We start from the raw sequence: 16,988 nt of genomic DNA on the forward strand, positions 1-16,988 counted from the left end.
TCAATTGCATCAATAGATGGATGCTTTAAGTCATAACGTAATTCTATAAATTCGTAATTGAACAAAGAAAAATGCATTGAGTCTGTCCAACAGAGTAATATTAAGAAATGTGTGTTCTATAAGTCTGCTTCAGGGGTTATTATTTAGAATTCTATATTTATATTTAAATTAGAATTATTTGTTTATTTAGAAAAAGCAGAGAGTTTGAAAAGATAACCAAAGCATTGTAATATAGGTACCTCTAATAAGAAAAAAACAGAGAGCATGCACAAGCAAGTTATACACATACCTATACCTTTTTTTTTAACAGTTGCAGTTTGCATACGGATCATGTAAAATTGCTATTTGTATTAATCTTGTGATTTGTGTGAGTATATCTACAATAGAGTTATATTAAGAATAAAAAAAGATATTATTTGATGCTTGTACCAAGAAGACGTGAACACTACCCATAGGTCCCTACACCTTGTTACCATGGAGACGAGGTTAGCTTCGTAGATTCGGGATGGCAGGAATGTGTGTGTGTGTGTGTGAGAGTGCGTGCGTGCGTGCGTGTGTGTGTGTGTGAGAGTGAGAGACAGAGACCCGTAGCGGTTTGCCGCTGCGAATGCGCGCGACTTTTCAAAGTGGGCGAGCCGCTGTTCTTAAAGAGGAACGGTCACACCAGCCCCGGTGCCTGCTTTTTACATTTCCCCCTACAAAGTTTACTGCTAAATCAAATACACGCTCACCGGCGACTAACTTACACGGACGAACTAACTAACTCTCACGTAGACCGCACGTATCTGTCGCAGGGGTTTCAAGTCGCTTTTTTAAACGTTAGTCGGACTCGTTGATGCTAAAATGAGCTAATAGCAACGCTAAGTTAGCTAGCGTCGGTGCTTTGTGATGTAAACAGTTCCGTCGCTCGCAGTCGACACACGCTAGCGTTACTTCCACACAGGAAGAAGCGGCTCGACAAATGAAACGTCCGCCTCGTCTTTACTGAAAGGGTAAGCTTTATGTTTTGACAACTTTCGCTAACAGGTAATGTTTGCTAACGGTAACCATCACTGGGTGGTTGGCTCGGGACGAGGTGCCGTCTGTTCGGCCTTTATCTGACGATGCTTCACCTGAGCACAACCTTTCCCCAGGTACCTCTGGCTTCCCCCGAAACGTTTAATCTCCGCCACCTCATACCGAGAGCGGAGTCGCACACAGTTCCTGCCTGTTTGTGATTTCCCTCCATTGAGTTCGCTTCTGTCTCTCCCCCCAGCACACACACTCTCTCACCAGCAGGGGGCGCACGATGTCCATCGACTTCGACAGCGCTGCTCTCCAAACCCAACTCGAGGAGGAGGAATACGACCCGGAGGACTATGCAAGAGAGCAAGAGGTGCAACCACATTTAACTACTGTACCTGCTGCAGTGCAAAGTTGCTGGGATATAAGACGCGCGTCATGTTTTATGTTTTGTGGTTGTGTGCTGTCGAGAGTTTGTTAAATCTATCCAGAGTGTTTGAGCGGCTGTGGTTTCTTGAGTTTTACACATCAACTACTCAACACATCAGGTATATATCCACATGATAATACATTTGTAGAAAGATAACATGTGCTGTGTGTAGTCCTCAAGGTATGACTTGTATCTTCTTCAGTAATATCACAATCAATTTTTTATCAAATGATGTTATGTTCTAAAAAGAGAACCATAAATGTGTCAGGTTCCTCATTGTTTTTGTGTGGGGGGAAGCATTTGAGGTGCGCGCTGTTTGTATTTCACAATCCCTGCCAGCTTCACAGGTTATTACTCACACCTACAGGCCTGTTGCTCCATTGACCCAAGCTATTATTGGCTCAAAGGAAAGGCCTCCTTCCAGGTGTGTCTCACTGAAACCAGCTCTGCGCTGGGATTCCCCTACTTTCTCTTACCTTGTTTCTGTCTGACCCCACATGTGCTTGAGCTGAGCAAGCATGAAGAAGCTGTTGCAGAGTGTCTTGCCAGTGGGCTGCCACACTCGGAGGAATTGGACTCTGAATGTTAATTCCTACATGGATTTTTTTTGTCTTTTGATATAGCCCGTTAATTATTCACACACGTGGGCCAAGTGTAACATGTTTGCCAGCAGGCATTGGAAATGTTTCCGCTCCAGTTAACCTATATGTTTTGTGGAAACAATGGAGTACTCTGGGAGCAACACACAAGAATGCAACCGGGAGTTGACAACATGCCAGGAACGTTTTGGATGGTTCTCACGGACGTTGTTCAGTGCAGAAAGATAAGGCTAGTGGGTTATAATGTTGCTCACAGCGGAAGCCCCTTCAATCTTTGTTAAATTGGATAATATGGCTCCTTCGGTTTTGAACACAGTGGAGGATTTGAGGAATATTCAACAGTCCTTAAGGGAAGTAAGTTGTGGCTGGCTCTGCTTGTTCTAACTCACATGGCTGCTTGAAAAGCAAGTGTCAGTTGTGGTTTCTTACCTTTTTGCTGTTATGTCAAAAGAGCTGAGATGTTTTTGACATTGAGAGAACAAGATGTTGGTTGTCAGTGTCCAATAGAGTTTTATTTCATCAAGGGCTGTAACGAACGATTATCTTCACTATTGATTTATCTGAAAACAAAATGTATAACTTGGTTGCGGCGCAACCTTGTTGACTCATTTGCTTGTGCTGTTTTTCCACAGCTGCACAAACTGCTCACAGACCTGCCAGATGACATGCTGGAGGACAGCAGAGACTCCTCCTCCCCAGAGCCGGAGTACTCGACCTGCAGCAATAAAAACCCCGGTCACAGGTAACACACATGGTGACGATGAAGCTGAAAAAATACTAATAATCTCAGCAGATACACCACTACTGTATTATATATTATAATTCTGTCCTCTCTACTCAGTAGACAGTCAGCGTGGACTCAGCAATGGTCAAATCATCCAGAGCCAATCTCTCACGAACAGGTAGGGTGTTTGTTTTCACCGAAATATTTTTGTTTTCCGAACTTCTGAAGGGCGAATACAATCCCTATCAATGTCAATGTCTCTCTGAAGAACTATGAAGCTGACTATGACCGAGGCGGTCACGATGAGTACACTTACGAGGATGGTGCTGATCAGATCAACGGACAGCAGAGGCATGCTCAAAGTCAACCTCTGCCTCACACCTGGAACCAGCCGTCAGAGGATCACCAGTTCACCCAGGGAGATTATACATACACCAGCATGGGGACAGAAAAATCTACAGAGACCAATGAATTCTCCACAGAGTATGAGGCTAAACCGTACTCTCAAGGCACCGACAACCACTTGGAATATAATGGAGAAGGAGGATACAGAGTTGCGCTAAGCCATGGGGACCATACTACCAGAAACCACTTTCAGGTGAGTGGACGGTTTAATCACTTTAAACAACCAATGTAGCAGCAGAGTCTTTGGTGTTTTTATTTTAAGAATATACATTTCAAAGTATTTGCAGTGATTTCTGTTCTTGTCTTTTAAAGTGTCCTAGAGATTCAAGAACAAGCTTTCTATCTATTCTCAGAGTAAACAAATGTCTGACAAAGCTGCTATTAGATATTTAGTCCCATAGTAATTTTGATAAATATAAATATAAACTGTTCTAAGCATCCACATTTTTTATTCCCAAACATAGCCTCTCTGTGTATGTAATTTATATCATACTTGCCTTTTCCTATAAATAATTTTTATTTCAATCTCTGTGTCTCTGTTTTTTGTCTTTGCTCCTTCAATTGAAAGTCTGGATCAGAGGACAACGTTGTGAATCAGTACCAGGCCACCTACAATCCTCACCATCCTGCAAATCAGCCAAAGATGTTCATCCCACAGGCCGCTCACCAAGGTGGTCAGTTTGACCCTCTGCAAAGAGAATTCCTTGACTCGACACAACGTGAGTGTTACCGTTGTGATTTAGTTGCTGGATTATTATATCAGGACCACTGTGTAATCTGGAAACTGATCTTTAAGTAGTTTCCTGAATTGATTTAGAAAATCTGTCAAAGTGAAAAATCTGAATCTGACGTATTCTGTTGTTGTCAAAGACATTGAGCAAAACTAAACTGTATATTTTGTAAATACACACTACACCTGTTATATTGTCTCCCAACTGAATTTGTCACGTAACATTTGGTCCAATCATGATCCAGTAATCACAACTGTGTTAAAAGAGTTTGATTAAGTGAAGATGGATGATTACCCTGAGAGTGAATATGTCCCAGGCACATTAACGTCTGTGTTGTGGGTAGATTTTGGATATTATCTTCCAAAAAGAAAAAAGAAAAACCCAGAGGTCTGGACAGAACTATGGCTTTGTTGAAACCCCTAACAAACATTGAAATTTGTCAGAGATTATTAAATAGCTTTTAGAGCTTTAATTGGGATCCCGTTGAATAATCCCAGTTTACCAATGGGGAAACTGGAGACCTAAAGTGTTGTTGAATAACAAATGACTAACAATGTCTTCACCCTGTTTAAATTAGGGGTCAATGTTTGATGTGTTGAATATAAATTTTGCCGCGTTTCAGAAACTGCTGATAGGGAACAACTAGCCCAACTGCAGATTTTAAACAAAGCTCATCAGAGGCAAATGGAGGACTTGGAGCGAAAACTGGAAGATTCAAGGCGTAATATGAGATACATCGAGCATCAGTTTGCCATTGTCAAAGGTACTTTTAGCACTTTTTACCTTCAAAATGAGGGGTGGGGATTTTTGTGAAGAGCAAAGCCCATGTAATGTGATTGTACTGATTTTGTGTTACATAACAGGGTTTGTTAAAAGCAAAAACAAATAGGAAATGTAAAGAAAAATCACTCAAACTTTGAATTAAATAAATCCTTGAAAAGTTATGAGGGAGTTATTTTTAAAACTGTAGTGTTAACACTATGTTTTACCTCTGTGTTTTACACTTTATAAATATGGTAAGAGCTGTTTGTCTATGAATATAGTGATTTATTGAGATTGACAGAAGGAAATGAAATAACGTGTTCTATCTCAGTTGTATATCTGCCCCCTTGTGGCTGTTGTGAGGGATTGTGCTCAGTGAATCCTGCACTGGCCAGTTTTGCCCCTGTGTTTTTTAGTTGAATTTGCTGGTTGTCATTGTCATTTTTAAAAATCATCAATAGATGAAAGGGATGGCCTAGCAGTAAGTCTGAAGGAATCAAGTCGATTGGTGGAGGAGTCCAAGGAGCGAGAGGTTCAAATGCAAAATAAAGTGAAGGCTATGGAGCAGCAAATACAGGTCCTTACTGAGAGAGATAATGAGGTAAGTTCTGTGCTGACACGCATCACTGTTTCATCATAACTTCTTGATTGTTTAATGCTAAATACAAAAGAGTCTATAATACATCAGGTTATCAGATGCAAATATATATATATATATATATATATATATATATATACACACACACACACACACACACACACACAGCAATCTCAGTCAGCCAAGTTTAGCTTATGGAAGAAACTTATAAAAAAATTGATTTAGCAGAAGGCAAAAATCAGTCATACAGGATTTATTTAATGCATTTGAATGTAGTGTCAGCTTTGCACAGTTTGTAAATAGTAAAAGTAAATACCTCACTAACTACTATGTTATACAAAGCATTCCGAAACAGACTTTCAGAGCTTGATGAAACATGCAGACAGCATTAATATCAAAATTAAAACCTTCGATCAAAGCTTGTCATACCATGTTTGCAGAACACAAAGAAGCAGAGGGTGGCGGAGGCTGCGGTGGACAGCATGAAACAGCAGATGTTGGAGCTTTGTCGTTCTGACACGCTGTCCAGATCGCGAGAGCAGCATGACCGGGACCTTACCGTCATTAGGGAACAGCATGAGGTCGTACTGTTGGCCCTCGAGCAGAAGCTTGACTCCACCGGTCAGGCTCTGAATGAACAGGTCTGCAGTTTTTCTCTCGCAGGATGCAGAATTAGAAAATCTGATTATTGTGACAATAGGCTATCAATGAGACATTTTAATAAGACGTTTTGCAAGTCACCTGCAAATGGGAGTATATGTTGACAGTGTTGTATTGTTCCTTCAGATTGATGTCTGTCGGTGCTTAAGAGAGCAGGTGAAGCAACTGGAGTGCCAGAGAGAAGAGGAGCAACTGGAGAGGGCCAGAGTCATCAACGGCCTCACTCAGCGCCTGGAGGAGAGTCAACATCAGTGTGCCAAGCTCCTGCAGACATGTGAGTGAAGGGGTTTGTATGTGGACATTAATGGACGATCCTAATGATATTTTCTTATGTATTTCGTTTCTGTTTTCTTCAGGTTCAGTGCAGGAGATGAGTCAGGTGCAAATTAAACTACAACAGTCTCAATCAGCAAAGGCACTGAGCGAAAACATGAACAAAGTCCTGCAGGTTTGCTCTCTGGTTTTTCTGATGAGGAACCACTTTGAAAACATTGTTACCTAAAAAGAGATGTTCTTGAACATAACTGATGAAACTTTTTTATTTTACATTTTACCATGAAGGAGGATTTGGCCGATTTGAAGGAGCAAATCACTCTGTATGAATCTGCTGTGAAACACGGTGTCATTGCATTGGACCTAAGCAATGACTGGGAGAACCAGCTGTCTGAATCCTGTGTGGATTTAGGATTAAAGAAGACGAGCAGGAAAAACGGCACGCTCCACAGGTACATTAATCATAGAGTCACTATTATCATGTTGTCATCATGTCCTTTAGGCTACATCCAGACTACGACGTTTTAGTTTTAAAACACATCACTGCTGCAATGTTTATGCTAATTTGGAGTTTTTAGCACCTAAAACGGAGAAGTTTGGAAACTCCAGGGTAAGGTTGTAGAATGGAAGTGTACAAACGGAAATGTTTGGAAATGTGGATGCAGCTACCTGCATTTGTTTCCTGATTGGTTCTCATCAGTCACAACTCGACTACCAGTGAAGAAGGCAAAATGTCGTAAGTTTGAAGTACTGGTTGCACCTCATGGTTAGTCCAAGAAAAGAAATCCCTGCTCTTACTTGTCACTATTGCTGTTTGTCTTTATTAGTATTTTCTGTAACTTAGCAACCGACTGGAATAGATAATGTACTTCCTGTTTACACAGGCCATGTTCATGAATGGTCACGTGATATGCGTTTTCAGGTGTGTTTGTATGGATAGAGATTACTTCTCATACAAAGCGAAAACGCTCCCCTGGTCAGAGATGCTTATATTTTTAAAAGGTATTTTTTCAAACAAAAAGTCAGTATTGTTGTAACCTTAGTCTTTGTGCCATGAGTCAAAGTATGTACAGTTAAACTTTGTCAACATATTTCTACTAAGCATCCATCAGTAACCATCTAAATGAAACTTTCCCTACTGTTCCCTTAGTACGGCCTTGGCTCACTTGTCAGAATCCAAGCTGCCCAAGGACGAGGCTTTACGGCTGCTCAGAGTGGAGATGCAGCGTTGCCTGGGCAGTCTGAAGGGGAAGCGTCAGAAGATCAATCAGCTCCAGGAAGAGCTTCAGCGCTGTCAGAGACAAGTGAACGAACTGCACACCCAGCTGGATGAAGCCAAGCTCAGCTCTTCGGTGAGGATCCCCATATGAACAGGCACTACATTTAATGTTGAACTGCGGACTAAGGCATTTAAGGTCTAGAGAAAAACTATTAAAACACGTAGACATTATATATTTGGCATGTTCAATTGGAGTAACAAAAAACATCTGAGTGTTAACAAAAAAGGATGGGACTCTAAAACTTTGATAAATGTTATGATACAAGCATAATGTACAAATATATTTTAAGAAATTAAATGGCTCTAATAAGCACAGTGATCATAAAAAAAATCTTTGTCTATGGTATGTTCGCAGGTCAGAGAGAAAAATCAGATAAAACATCCAGACGTGTCTGGAGAGTCTCAGAAAGAGTTGCTGAGACTAAAGGAGCAAGTGGAGGTTTGTTGATGTTGATTATCAAATTAATTGTGTTCTTCGTTTTTGGACTAAATCATGAAAGTATGTTCTGTGTACAATTCTAGGTGCTAGAGAAAAATAATAAAGAGCTGAAGCAGGGTGAGGTGAAGTTGAGGTCTGTCAACTCAGAGCTTTGCACTAAGATGAGGGAGATGATCCAGGAGCTGGACCAAGAAAAGCAGGAGGCTGCTCAGAGGTGAGGCACAGAGGGATGGAGATGATCTTGGTTATTCATTTTCTTCCAGGTGTGGGTATTGATTCATATGTCCAATCTTTGTTTCTTCATAAAGAGCCGAACGGATTCATCAGCAGTACAGGGACGACGTGGTGAACCAGGTCAAAACGGAGCTCATGCTGGAACATGACGCTCAGCTCGAAGAGCTGACTGCACAGCACCAGCAGCAGGTTCAACAGTTACAGTAAGTCCTCCGCCCCGGAGAGTTTTTTTTTTGCCGGAGAGGCCGTTGCAACTTGTTTACAGTGTTTAAATCTTCCTATACAGGACCCACTTGTCTGAGGCCAATGATAAGATGTTGGCTGTACAGGAATGTTATTTATCTGTCTGCAAAGAGAAGGACATGCTCGAAGAACGAATGGACAACAGGCAGAAGGAGGTGATCAGAGAAAATGAGGTATATAATGTGTAAGAACAATGTCAAAAGTAAAGGGAAAGTTTTTTTTCTCCATTATCAAACCAACACTGAAACATGATCTATGATGGATTGATTGTTCTTCCCAGCAAAAAATGAAAGAGGAGAGTGGTATAGTGGTGGAGAAGCTTAGGGAGGAGCTGGAGGCTCAGCATCAGGCCTCAATGAACCAGCTAAAAGCTCTGTGGTCCAAGCAGAAGGAGGCTGAGATCCAGCAGCAGGTGAACACTCACGTAGCCTCAGCCAAGGCTACATTTAAGGAGGAAGTGCAAAAAGTATGATTTCCCATTATTGCTTTTCGCTTCAATGCCCAAATGGTAATTTAGCTTTGGTTCTTAATGTTTCTCCTGCTTCTGTACAGATGGACAGAACATGGACAAAAAAGCTTGAGGCGGCTGGGAGGGAGAAACACAGAGAGACGGCTGAGGCAACCTGTCAGACAGATGAGATCGAAGGCAGCAGTGTGACGATTTCTCCCGAGGAGTTGGACTCGAGGCTCGATGCCCAGAAACAACAGCTGCAACTGGAGGCTGACAAAGTCACACGCAAAGCTGCGGTCGACGCCAGGAAACACGCCCAGAGAGAGCTTCAAGAGAAACATCTGGATGACATGGCCAAGCAGGTCACAGTCGTCTTTCCAATACACCTGCTTTACTGTACATTTTTCATATCTGTTGCACCAATTGGAAACCACATACACGATACCACTATACTTTGTTAAGATATTTTCCAAGTTACTTTAAAGCTATTTTCTGCGTGTGTATATATCATTTTTCCTTTCCCCCCCACACTTTAAAATGACGATTCCTTTGATTCATACCTTCATTATTTGAAAGGGTCTCATTTAGTAGTGAACTTATGTGTTGGTGTGACAGGTTGAAGGTGCAGTGACCAGGGCCTACAATCGCTGGATTGAGGATTTGCCTTCTTTACCAGAATACCAAGCCTCACTCCAAGCAGAGAGGGAGAAATGGGAAGAACTCCAAGAAAATTTCTTAGAACAACGGGTATGACGTTTTGAAAAGTCTATAGCTGTTATTTCAGACACGGGACTCCGCAAAAGTGGGTTCGGAGTTTGGCGTTCACATATGACGAAGGCAGCAGGAGATTGTCTGAGTAAGGCGCGTTCACAACAGCAGGAACATTTCCTAAACATTCTGTGGCGTCTGTAACTCGGGTGCGGAAAGCTGTGTTCTTGTTTCCATCATCAACATGCCCACTCGCTGTGAATCTTCCTGTGGTATTCTCACGTGGGCTCACTGACATTTTCCAGATGATTTACGAGGGAACTGGGCAAGTTTCAGGAAAATGTCCGGACTTCAGTCAATGTCTGAAAACGGCTTATGCGAGTTAAAGTGTTTCTGTTTTCATCTGACTTTTCTGTTGGGATCATGTATCTTTCTTTAATTTTCTCAGGTGTCCCAGTCCCTGAGGGAAGCAGAGGAGCAGTGGCATAAGAAACACCGGCTGGAGGAGCAGAGCTCTGGAGTGCAGAGGTCGGAGGAGCTACAAGAGGAGCTGGCGACTCTCCAGAGCCAGCTGGAGCAAGGGAGGAGAGAGCAAGCCGCCCTGCTGAAGGCTGAGCTGGCCGGAGCGAGAGCAGCCTGGAACCGAGACAAACAGCAGGAGATCTCCGCCGTGCAGGTTCGCAGTGAGCAGGCGTACCAGACCAAGCTGCAGGAGCAGCACAAAAAGCTGGAGCGGGCTTTGGAGCAGGCCAGAGCAGACGCCGACCTCGAGAAGAATGAGCTGCTCCAGCAAACGGAGGCCAAGTTTCAGGAGGCTCTGAGGGCCCGGGAGGAGGAGTGGAGGTGTTGGCATGCAGAGAAAGAGGTGTCCCAGAGAAGGCAGATGAGGGATGAACTAATTGCAGAGCTTCAGACTGGAATGGCGGAGGTCCAGGCGCAACTTCTTCATCAGCAGTGCAGCGAAAACACCAGGAGGGCCAGTGAGTCCACAGCAGAGACAACAACAACACACCTCATCCAAACATCCTGCAAAGACATAGTCAGCAGGGCAATATCCCAGGCCAAGAAGGAGTGGAAGAAAGTGAGTTGTTACTAGGTTATCTGTCGACTGAGGAGGAATGAAGTTGTGTTATATGTCAACTATTTAGGAGGACTGGTTCCGCTCAATGATTAATTTGCTGTCAATGCAGAAGACAAAGGTTAGACTGTTGCAACACACGGAGAGTCGCCATTGTTAAGTGCTGTAGCAATGAATTATCATTGTTATGATTGTGTTTCTTATTCGGCGAAGTGTTCTGAGTTGCTTTTTCTCTTAATGGTTTAATTTCTGTCCCTTCAGATAAGTGAGGAGAGACTGAGCTGCGTGTTAAAGGAAACGCAGGAACAACACGAAAGAGAGATTGACAAAATACGGAGTAAGAAAAGTCACAGAATCCATTACTGCTTTATTCACTCGTATCTTATGTTGTCTCTTCACTTTACATGACATTGTGAAAACATTCTGCTGTGATACATTTGACTTGGTAGTATTTACAGATTGTATTGGACGGACATCAGCAAATGTGCTTGTCAATTTTGTCCAGGCTCTTTGTCCCAGAGGAAGGAGCCAGCTCGTTGCAGAAAGGAGTGCGCAGATAATTTCAGTAAGCTGCAGAAGAAGAACCAGGAGCTCCAGAGACACTTGGAGAAGGCCTGCCGTCAACTCCAGCACAGTTTTCGAGAGCACAAAACCACCACGAAGACCCTCAAAGGTATGTTTGTTTTAATGCACTTAAAATGATTCTGTTAATAACATTTAGGTGGATTTACTCAACTACTATCTGTTCTGATGGGATGCACCGTTTCTTGTAGATGAGCATGAACGCACCATACAAAAGGCAAAGGAGGAATATTTGCTGCAGCTGAACGAAGTGAAGAGAGCGAAGGAATCCTCATGGTTTGTGCTGTTTTTAAAAAAAAAAAAATGATTTAGCTCTAATTTAGTCCAAGTGAATTTAACATTGTTTCTTTGGCTGTATAGTTCTATTATTTATTATTTCTCTCTATATGCAACCACTTTGTTGTTTCAAATGGCTTCCCTTCTATCATCAAATTTTTTCTCAAGTATCTTACATTTGTGGGCCTATTTAAATATTCCATCCAATAAAATATTGTACGTCATGGCAACAAGCCATGCCTTTATATGCCAAACTCCTTTTTACCCTTCAGTATGTTTCAAGTGAACATCCTTCTAAACATTATCTCAAGCACCGACGTCACAATCCATTCAGAAACATCACAAAAATGTGATGTCAAGTGAGTTTTCAGTGCTATGAAACACAGACCTAAATATTTTTATATGATTTAGTGTACAATAAATATCTGCACACAAGTTAATGTTCCCACAAACTTTTTAATTCCTGTCTTTCTTGTCCTCTGGTTTTCGTCGCTTTTGTCCAGCACATAGTGCTTATGAATTTGTATGTACATGCTTTTATATACTTCTATATAATTCAGTTTGATAATTATTCTCTTGATTAATCGCTGGTGTGACATGATGTGAGCAGATGACTTGTCAAACCAACACTATGACACCTAAAAATATTATGTTACAACTAAGGTGAGACAGATTAAAGCAACAAATGGAAATAGCTTCCAATTGTTTTTATGTAGATTGATCTAATCAGATTAGAGTTGTACAAACTTTTTGAAATCACAAAACTTAATTGCAGTAGAACATTGATTTAATAGATTTAAACAGAATATTTTTTTGATTTCCTTTGTTCCGTGATTTTCAGGAGGTGGTAGAAGCATTCAGATATGACATTCAGACATAACATTAGTTGTGTTAGTGAATGTCAGTCGAATAATACTAACAGATTTAATGTTCTTGGTTACAGGAGTTCTGATCACCAACAAAATCTTCAGCAAGGCCTGGAGGAGATGAAGCAGCAATACTTGATGACTGTAGAAAGGATCAGAGGTTGGTGATTACTTATTGATTAATTTTTTTTTATGAAGGGGGGGTCTGAGTGGATTAAAAATATTCAGTGTCATGGACAGCAGAATTAACAGGTGGTGAACATACAATACTACTACTACTACTACTAATAATACAATAATAGTGATGAAAGGTGCCGGTGCTCAAAGACAAAGGAATGTGGTTTGTTTGTTTTAGGGCGTTTTCCCACCTGAAAGACTGAAACCAAAGTTCATGTCTTTGTTACATCGTTTACATGTGATCCGGTTAGCTTTGCACAAAAAGAATGTTGTATGACATACATACGTACTGTGGACATCACCTATGTGGGCTTTGTATACATATACTTGACATTGACTTTGTAGTGGTCTTTCCGTTTTAATGAAGAAAATAAATGAAACTTTGCGTTTTGTTTATATCGTTGCCACTGTAAAATCATTAACGTTTTATTACCAGCATCACCAACTTCAGGTGCAGTACTTGACACTAGTTTGTCCTTGTCGTTCAAACTTTATGTCGTTGGAGGCAAAGACTGAAAGCAATCCTGTGAAAAAATTGCTATTAAATAATTTGTCTCCCCCATATGAAGCCACTGCTCATTATTATTTCTCTTCCGCTTATTTTTCCTTTATTGTTAAATGCTCTCCCAACTTCCTGCAATTGGTCCGGAAGTCCGAACTATCCAAAAAAGTGTTTTCACGTTGCTAACGGGAACCATGGTTTGGTTTGATCCGGACTGAGACCGCCTCTTTTTGTCGGACAACATTTTGGTCTGTGGTCCGAGGCAACTTTCACTCCTGTTATCTTTGTTCAGACTAAACTAAACAGTTCAAAGGTCTGGACCAAACAGGGTACTGAAGGTGTGAAAGCGCCCTTAAAATACAAATCACCAGCTACATGTGAGCAGTTTTGGTAATCAACAGACTGTGATTGTGTTTTTGTTTTTTTTCTTTCTTATAACAGAGGACATGCTGCGTTACCTCCAGGATAGTCGGGATCGAGCAGCGGAGATGATCCGCATGGAGGTGCAGAGGGAGCGACAGGACACTGCCAGGAAGATGCGGCATTATTACCTGACCTGTCTGCAGGAGATACTGGAGGATGGAGGAAAGATCGCAGGGCAAGACGCCATTCTTGTCTTCAGTTTGTTTGCTTGCTTCGTCATGGCGCTCGGGCTAATTGCATTGATCTCCCTCTCTCCTGCAGAGCTGAAAAGAAAATAATTTATGCCGCGAGCAAGCTGGCAGCCATGGCCAAAGTGCTAGAGACGCCCATTAAAAGTAAAACTGAAAAGAACTACAGTTTAACGAGTGAGTCCTGTCGTACAGAGATACGTTAATGTGGATTATTTTTTTCAAAGTGTTTTGTTGATCTGTGTTTTTTTCCGTTGTGTATTGGCAGATGGTTCGACTGCTGTATCCACCACTGGCTGCCCTCCAGGTAAAAACGCAGCTTTCAATAAGAACCCGTCCACCCTGCCCGAGCTCCCGGACATCAGCGCAGAGGAGAGTTCCCAGAGGGAAAAGACCTCTGCCAGTTCACAGCAGAAACAAGACGCTGCAGCCAGGACTAAACCTTACAGCGACACCTCTGCATCTGGGAAGGAGGCGGCCTCAGTGCACGCAGCCATAAAACCCCAAGTTACTGCTCATACTAATTTTCTTTCTTCCAAACCTTCCAAACAGACGCCTTCCTCTCATCAGACGCCCTCTCCATCCCAGGTGAATTTTGTTAGTGTGTCTGTGAGGGGTAAGAGCAGAGAGCGGCACCTGCAGGGAGGAGCCTCCAGCGAAGCAGACGACCACCTGGACTCTGAGCGACAGAGCAAACCTTTTCTCATCCAGGCGGCTCCAGTCAGAGACGAGAAACAGACCGACTGGAGCGTGACCAGCATTGACTCAGACACGGGCTTCCAAGTTCCCAGACTCTCCTACTCTGGGAGGAAAGTAGAACCAGTGAAGCCATTTTCTGTTTCCGCTTCTGTCTCAGCTAGCGACTTCAGAGAGTTCGGTGGCCTCTCTCCAGATACGTCTGACCTGACGGTTTATAATGACATTGTCAAGAATACACCTCAAACCCAGAACTTGAACTTTCCCTCTGTGAAGACGAGTAAATGCAGAGAGCTTACCCCCGGCTCCGAGGCCAAGAAGCAGCAGGGAGCTTGTCCCAGGCCTCTGTTCTCTGAGTTGAGACAGCGCCACCAGGACAGCGGCTTTGACAGTCCACTATACCAACAGACAGGACCAGGTGAGGGTCTGAGGTGAGATATGAAGGTGAGCTCCAAAGTAACTCGACCACTTCAGTTACGTTACCAAATGGTGCCTTTTAAGACTGTACAAAATTTACATGATGTAGAACTTTTGCTTTCATAGTTGATTTCAGTGTTTGTGTGTGTTGTGTTGAGTTTGGAGAGAGTCGATGCCACTCCTGCCCCCTGTCCAACAGTAACGAAATCCACCCGCTGCTCGCTGCTCCCAAACAGGATATTGAATTTTTACAAGTTATTGTTCTGGAGAAGTGAAAATTCGATTAAACAAGATTTAAAAATATAACTTGTTACTTGTTGAGCTTCACAGGTGCCGGCGGGTGGATTTTGGTACCTTTGTGGGGAGCCACGCTAACTGTCCCAGCTCGCCCTTATCATAAGTAAAGGTTTATTACGTCTCCTTTTTTTTCTCTCTCTCTTTGTGAGATCTTGCTCTCAGATTTTAAAGCGTTTTCTGTCGTCATATTTTAAAATATCTGATATGACACTATTGACATATGCTGTGCATATAGTGTTGCTGTTTTTTTATATATATATATTGGTATATTTCATTTTAATAAATCTTATTTTATCACAAATTAAGAGCAAATGAATGATTTGTCATTAGCTGTCAGCATATCCTGTTGAGGTGAAGCATCATCTAATAATATATTTATGAGATTATTCAGTGTTCAATCCTATTTATTTAGTATTAAATGAAAGCTAATTTTGGGGACCATCAAAACAAAAACAGAATTAATTGGCAGCAACATCGATATTTAATCCTTCAAAACTAGCTGGCTCTGTGTATTTGCTGGTTTCTTCTGGGCGCTGAATGACTGTGCGAACAAATGAGCAAACCTTTCATTTGAATGAGTGGTGCACGAAATAATTGATGGTGTGGACCCTGAATCAGGAAGATGGAAACTGTGGATGTGCAGAAGTATTTATGATAAGAGCTCAATATTGAGGAGACTTCTGGTTCGCTACACAGATCAACAGGTTCACAGTGTATCGCATCTCATTACAGTCTTGTTTAGCTTTGAGTAATGTCGTCATCTCCACGCGACAATGACGCCTCGAGAGAGACTTCAGCTTGCCACAGATAAGATGGCCTTGCTTGGTGCCTGAGAACAAATAGTTTCTCAGGGAGGATAGAGAAAATTCCATTTTCATTAATTAACCATTATTTGTTCATTCATTTAACAGGGAACGTGTACAAATTAATAAACATTGCTGCGATTGTGTCAGAGTTAGCCAAGAGGCTATTTTTCATCTGTAGTCCCTGGACATGTCACAAAGTCATCCTTAAAAAAATGTATATATACTGTATATATATATATTTATCAAATTGAAACTACAAATGTATCCATAATTTATAAGCAAGCTGAACAATAATAAAAAGGAGAGAACAAATTTGTGTTAATAGAAACCCCTCTCCTGCAGTCGATTTTCCCCGAGGACACACAAACCCCTCCAGCGCGATAAAGTGGTGATTCTCGAAGGAGGCTTGTTCCACATGCTCTTAAAAAATCTCTCGCTAACTTTATTTCAGGGGTTTATTAACTACCAGGTTAAGTCACATTTGACTTTTCTATTCATGTTTAACTTAGGTATTATGGAGTGGATGGACACTGCTGCCGTTCCTCTGCATCCGCCATCGAATCATGTCAAGCTGCTCCTTCAAACCGCCTCCGGCAAATCGATTATCAACAGTATTTAACTGTAGTAATGATAATGATAACTTAAATCTATATAGTGCCTTGACATTTAACACACACACACACACACACACGTCATGATGGATTGTAGGCCTTGGTGAACAGGTGGGTTTTTAGGAGTTTTATCCAAAGAAGATATCCAAAGAGCGGGAGGCGTTTGGATCTCTGAGGGTAGAACTAGTACACATCATTTACTCAGATAACAACCGACCTGGACTTTTACTATATGTTACTGTGGTAAAAAATACTAATGCTGTTATTATTTTAGACCCATGATGCTTTGAGATTTACAGTTAAACGTGTCACAGTCCACCATGAAGGCAAACTGGGGATGGTAAGATGTAATTGACTCAGTGTGGACAGAATCCTTTTCTATGAATGAGCTCTAATTGAACTGTATGTGTCCAGTTTTCTGGGATGGATTTCAATATTCTAGTCCTATGGCAGCTCTGTTGGTTTTTATCTAGTTTTTCCACCCTATGCCGATGTCTGGGCCCGCGGCCTCCCTCCTCCTCCGAGCTGCTC

At 41.9% G+C, this 16,988-nt stretch overlaps 1 protein-coding gene across 9 annotated transcripts; it reads left to right on the top strand.

The window, feature by feature from the left end:
- Positions 1–556: 556 nt before the first annotated feature.
- cep152 (centrosomal protein 152) lies at positions 557–16,900 on the top strand. 9 transcript variants are annotated; one of them, XM_035641303.2, is made up of 29 exons: positions 1,017–1,133; positions 1,256–1,375; positions 2,664–2,773; positions 2,873–2,933; positions 3,024–3,353; positions 3,729–3,879; positions 4,514–4,654; positions 5,115–5,254; positions 5,692–5,892; positions 6,038–6,185; positions 6,268–6,359; positions 6,473–6,636; positions 7,335–7,536; positions 7,819–7,902; positions 7,986–8,116; positions 8,211–8,339; positions 8,423–8,552; positions 8,660–8,845; positions 8,932–9,192; positions 9,446–9,577; positions 9,987–10,619; positions 10,878–10,953; positions 11,122–11,289; positions 11,390–11,474; positions 12,418–12,500; positions 13,461–13,617; positions 13,704–13,807; positions 13,899–14,770; positions 16,356–16,900. In XM_035641303.2, exons 1-28 carry the CDS (start codon positions 1,104–1,106, stop codon positions 14,759–14,761), a joined length of 5,112 nt encoding a protein of 1,703 aa, XP_035497196.2. In that variant the 5' UTR covers positions 1,017–1,103; the 3' UTR covers positions 14,762–14,770; positions 16,356–16,900. The 9 variants fall into 9 exon arrangements, with proteins under 9 accessions (XP_035497201.2, XP_035497196.2, XP_035497194.2 ...); XM_035641308.2 differs by lacking the exons at positions 1,017–1,133; positions 16,356–16,900 and adding an exon at positions 557–992 and having other exon boundaries at positions 13,899–15,345; XM_035641301.2 differs by lacking the exon at positions 16,356–16,900 and having other exon boundaries at positions 13,899–15,345.
- Positions 16,901–16,988: the final 88 nt, after the last annotated feature.

Source organism: Scophthalmus maximus, chromosome 7 (assembly GCF_022379125.1).
Source record: "Scophthalmus maximus strain ysfricsl-2021 chromosome 7, ASM2237912v1, whole genome shotgun sequence".
NCBI lineage: Eukaryota > Metazoa > Chordata > Actinopteri > Pleuronectiformes > Scophthalmidae > Scophthalmus > Scophthalmus maximus.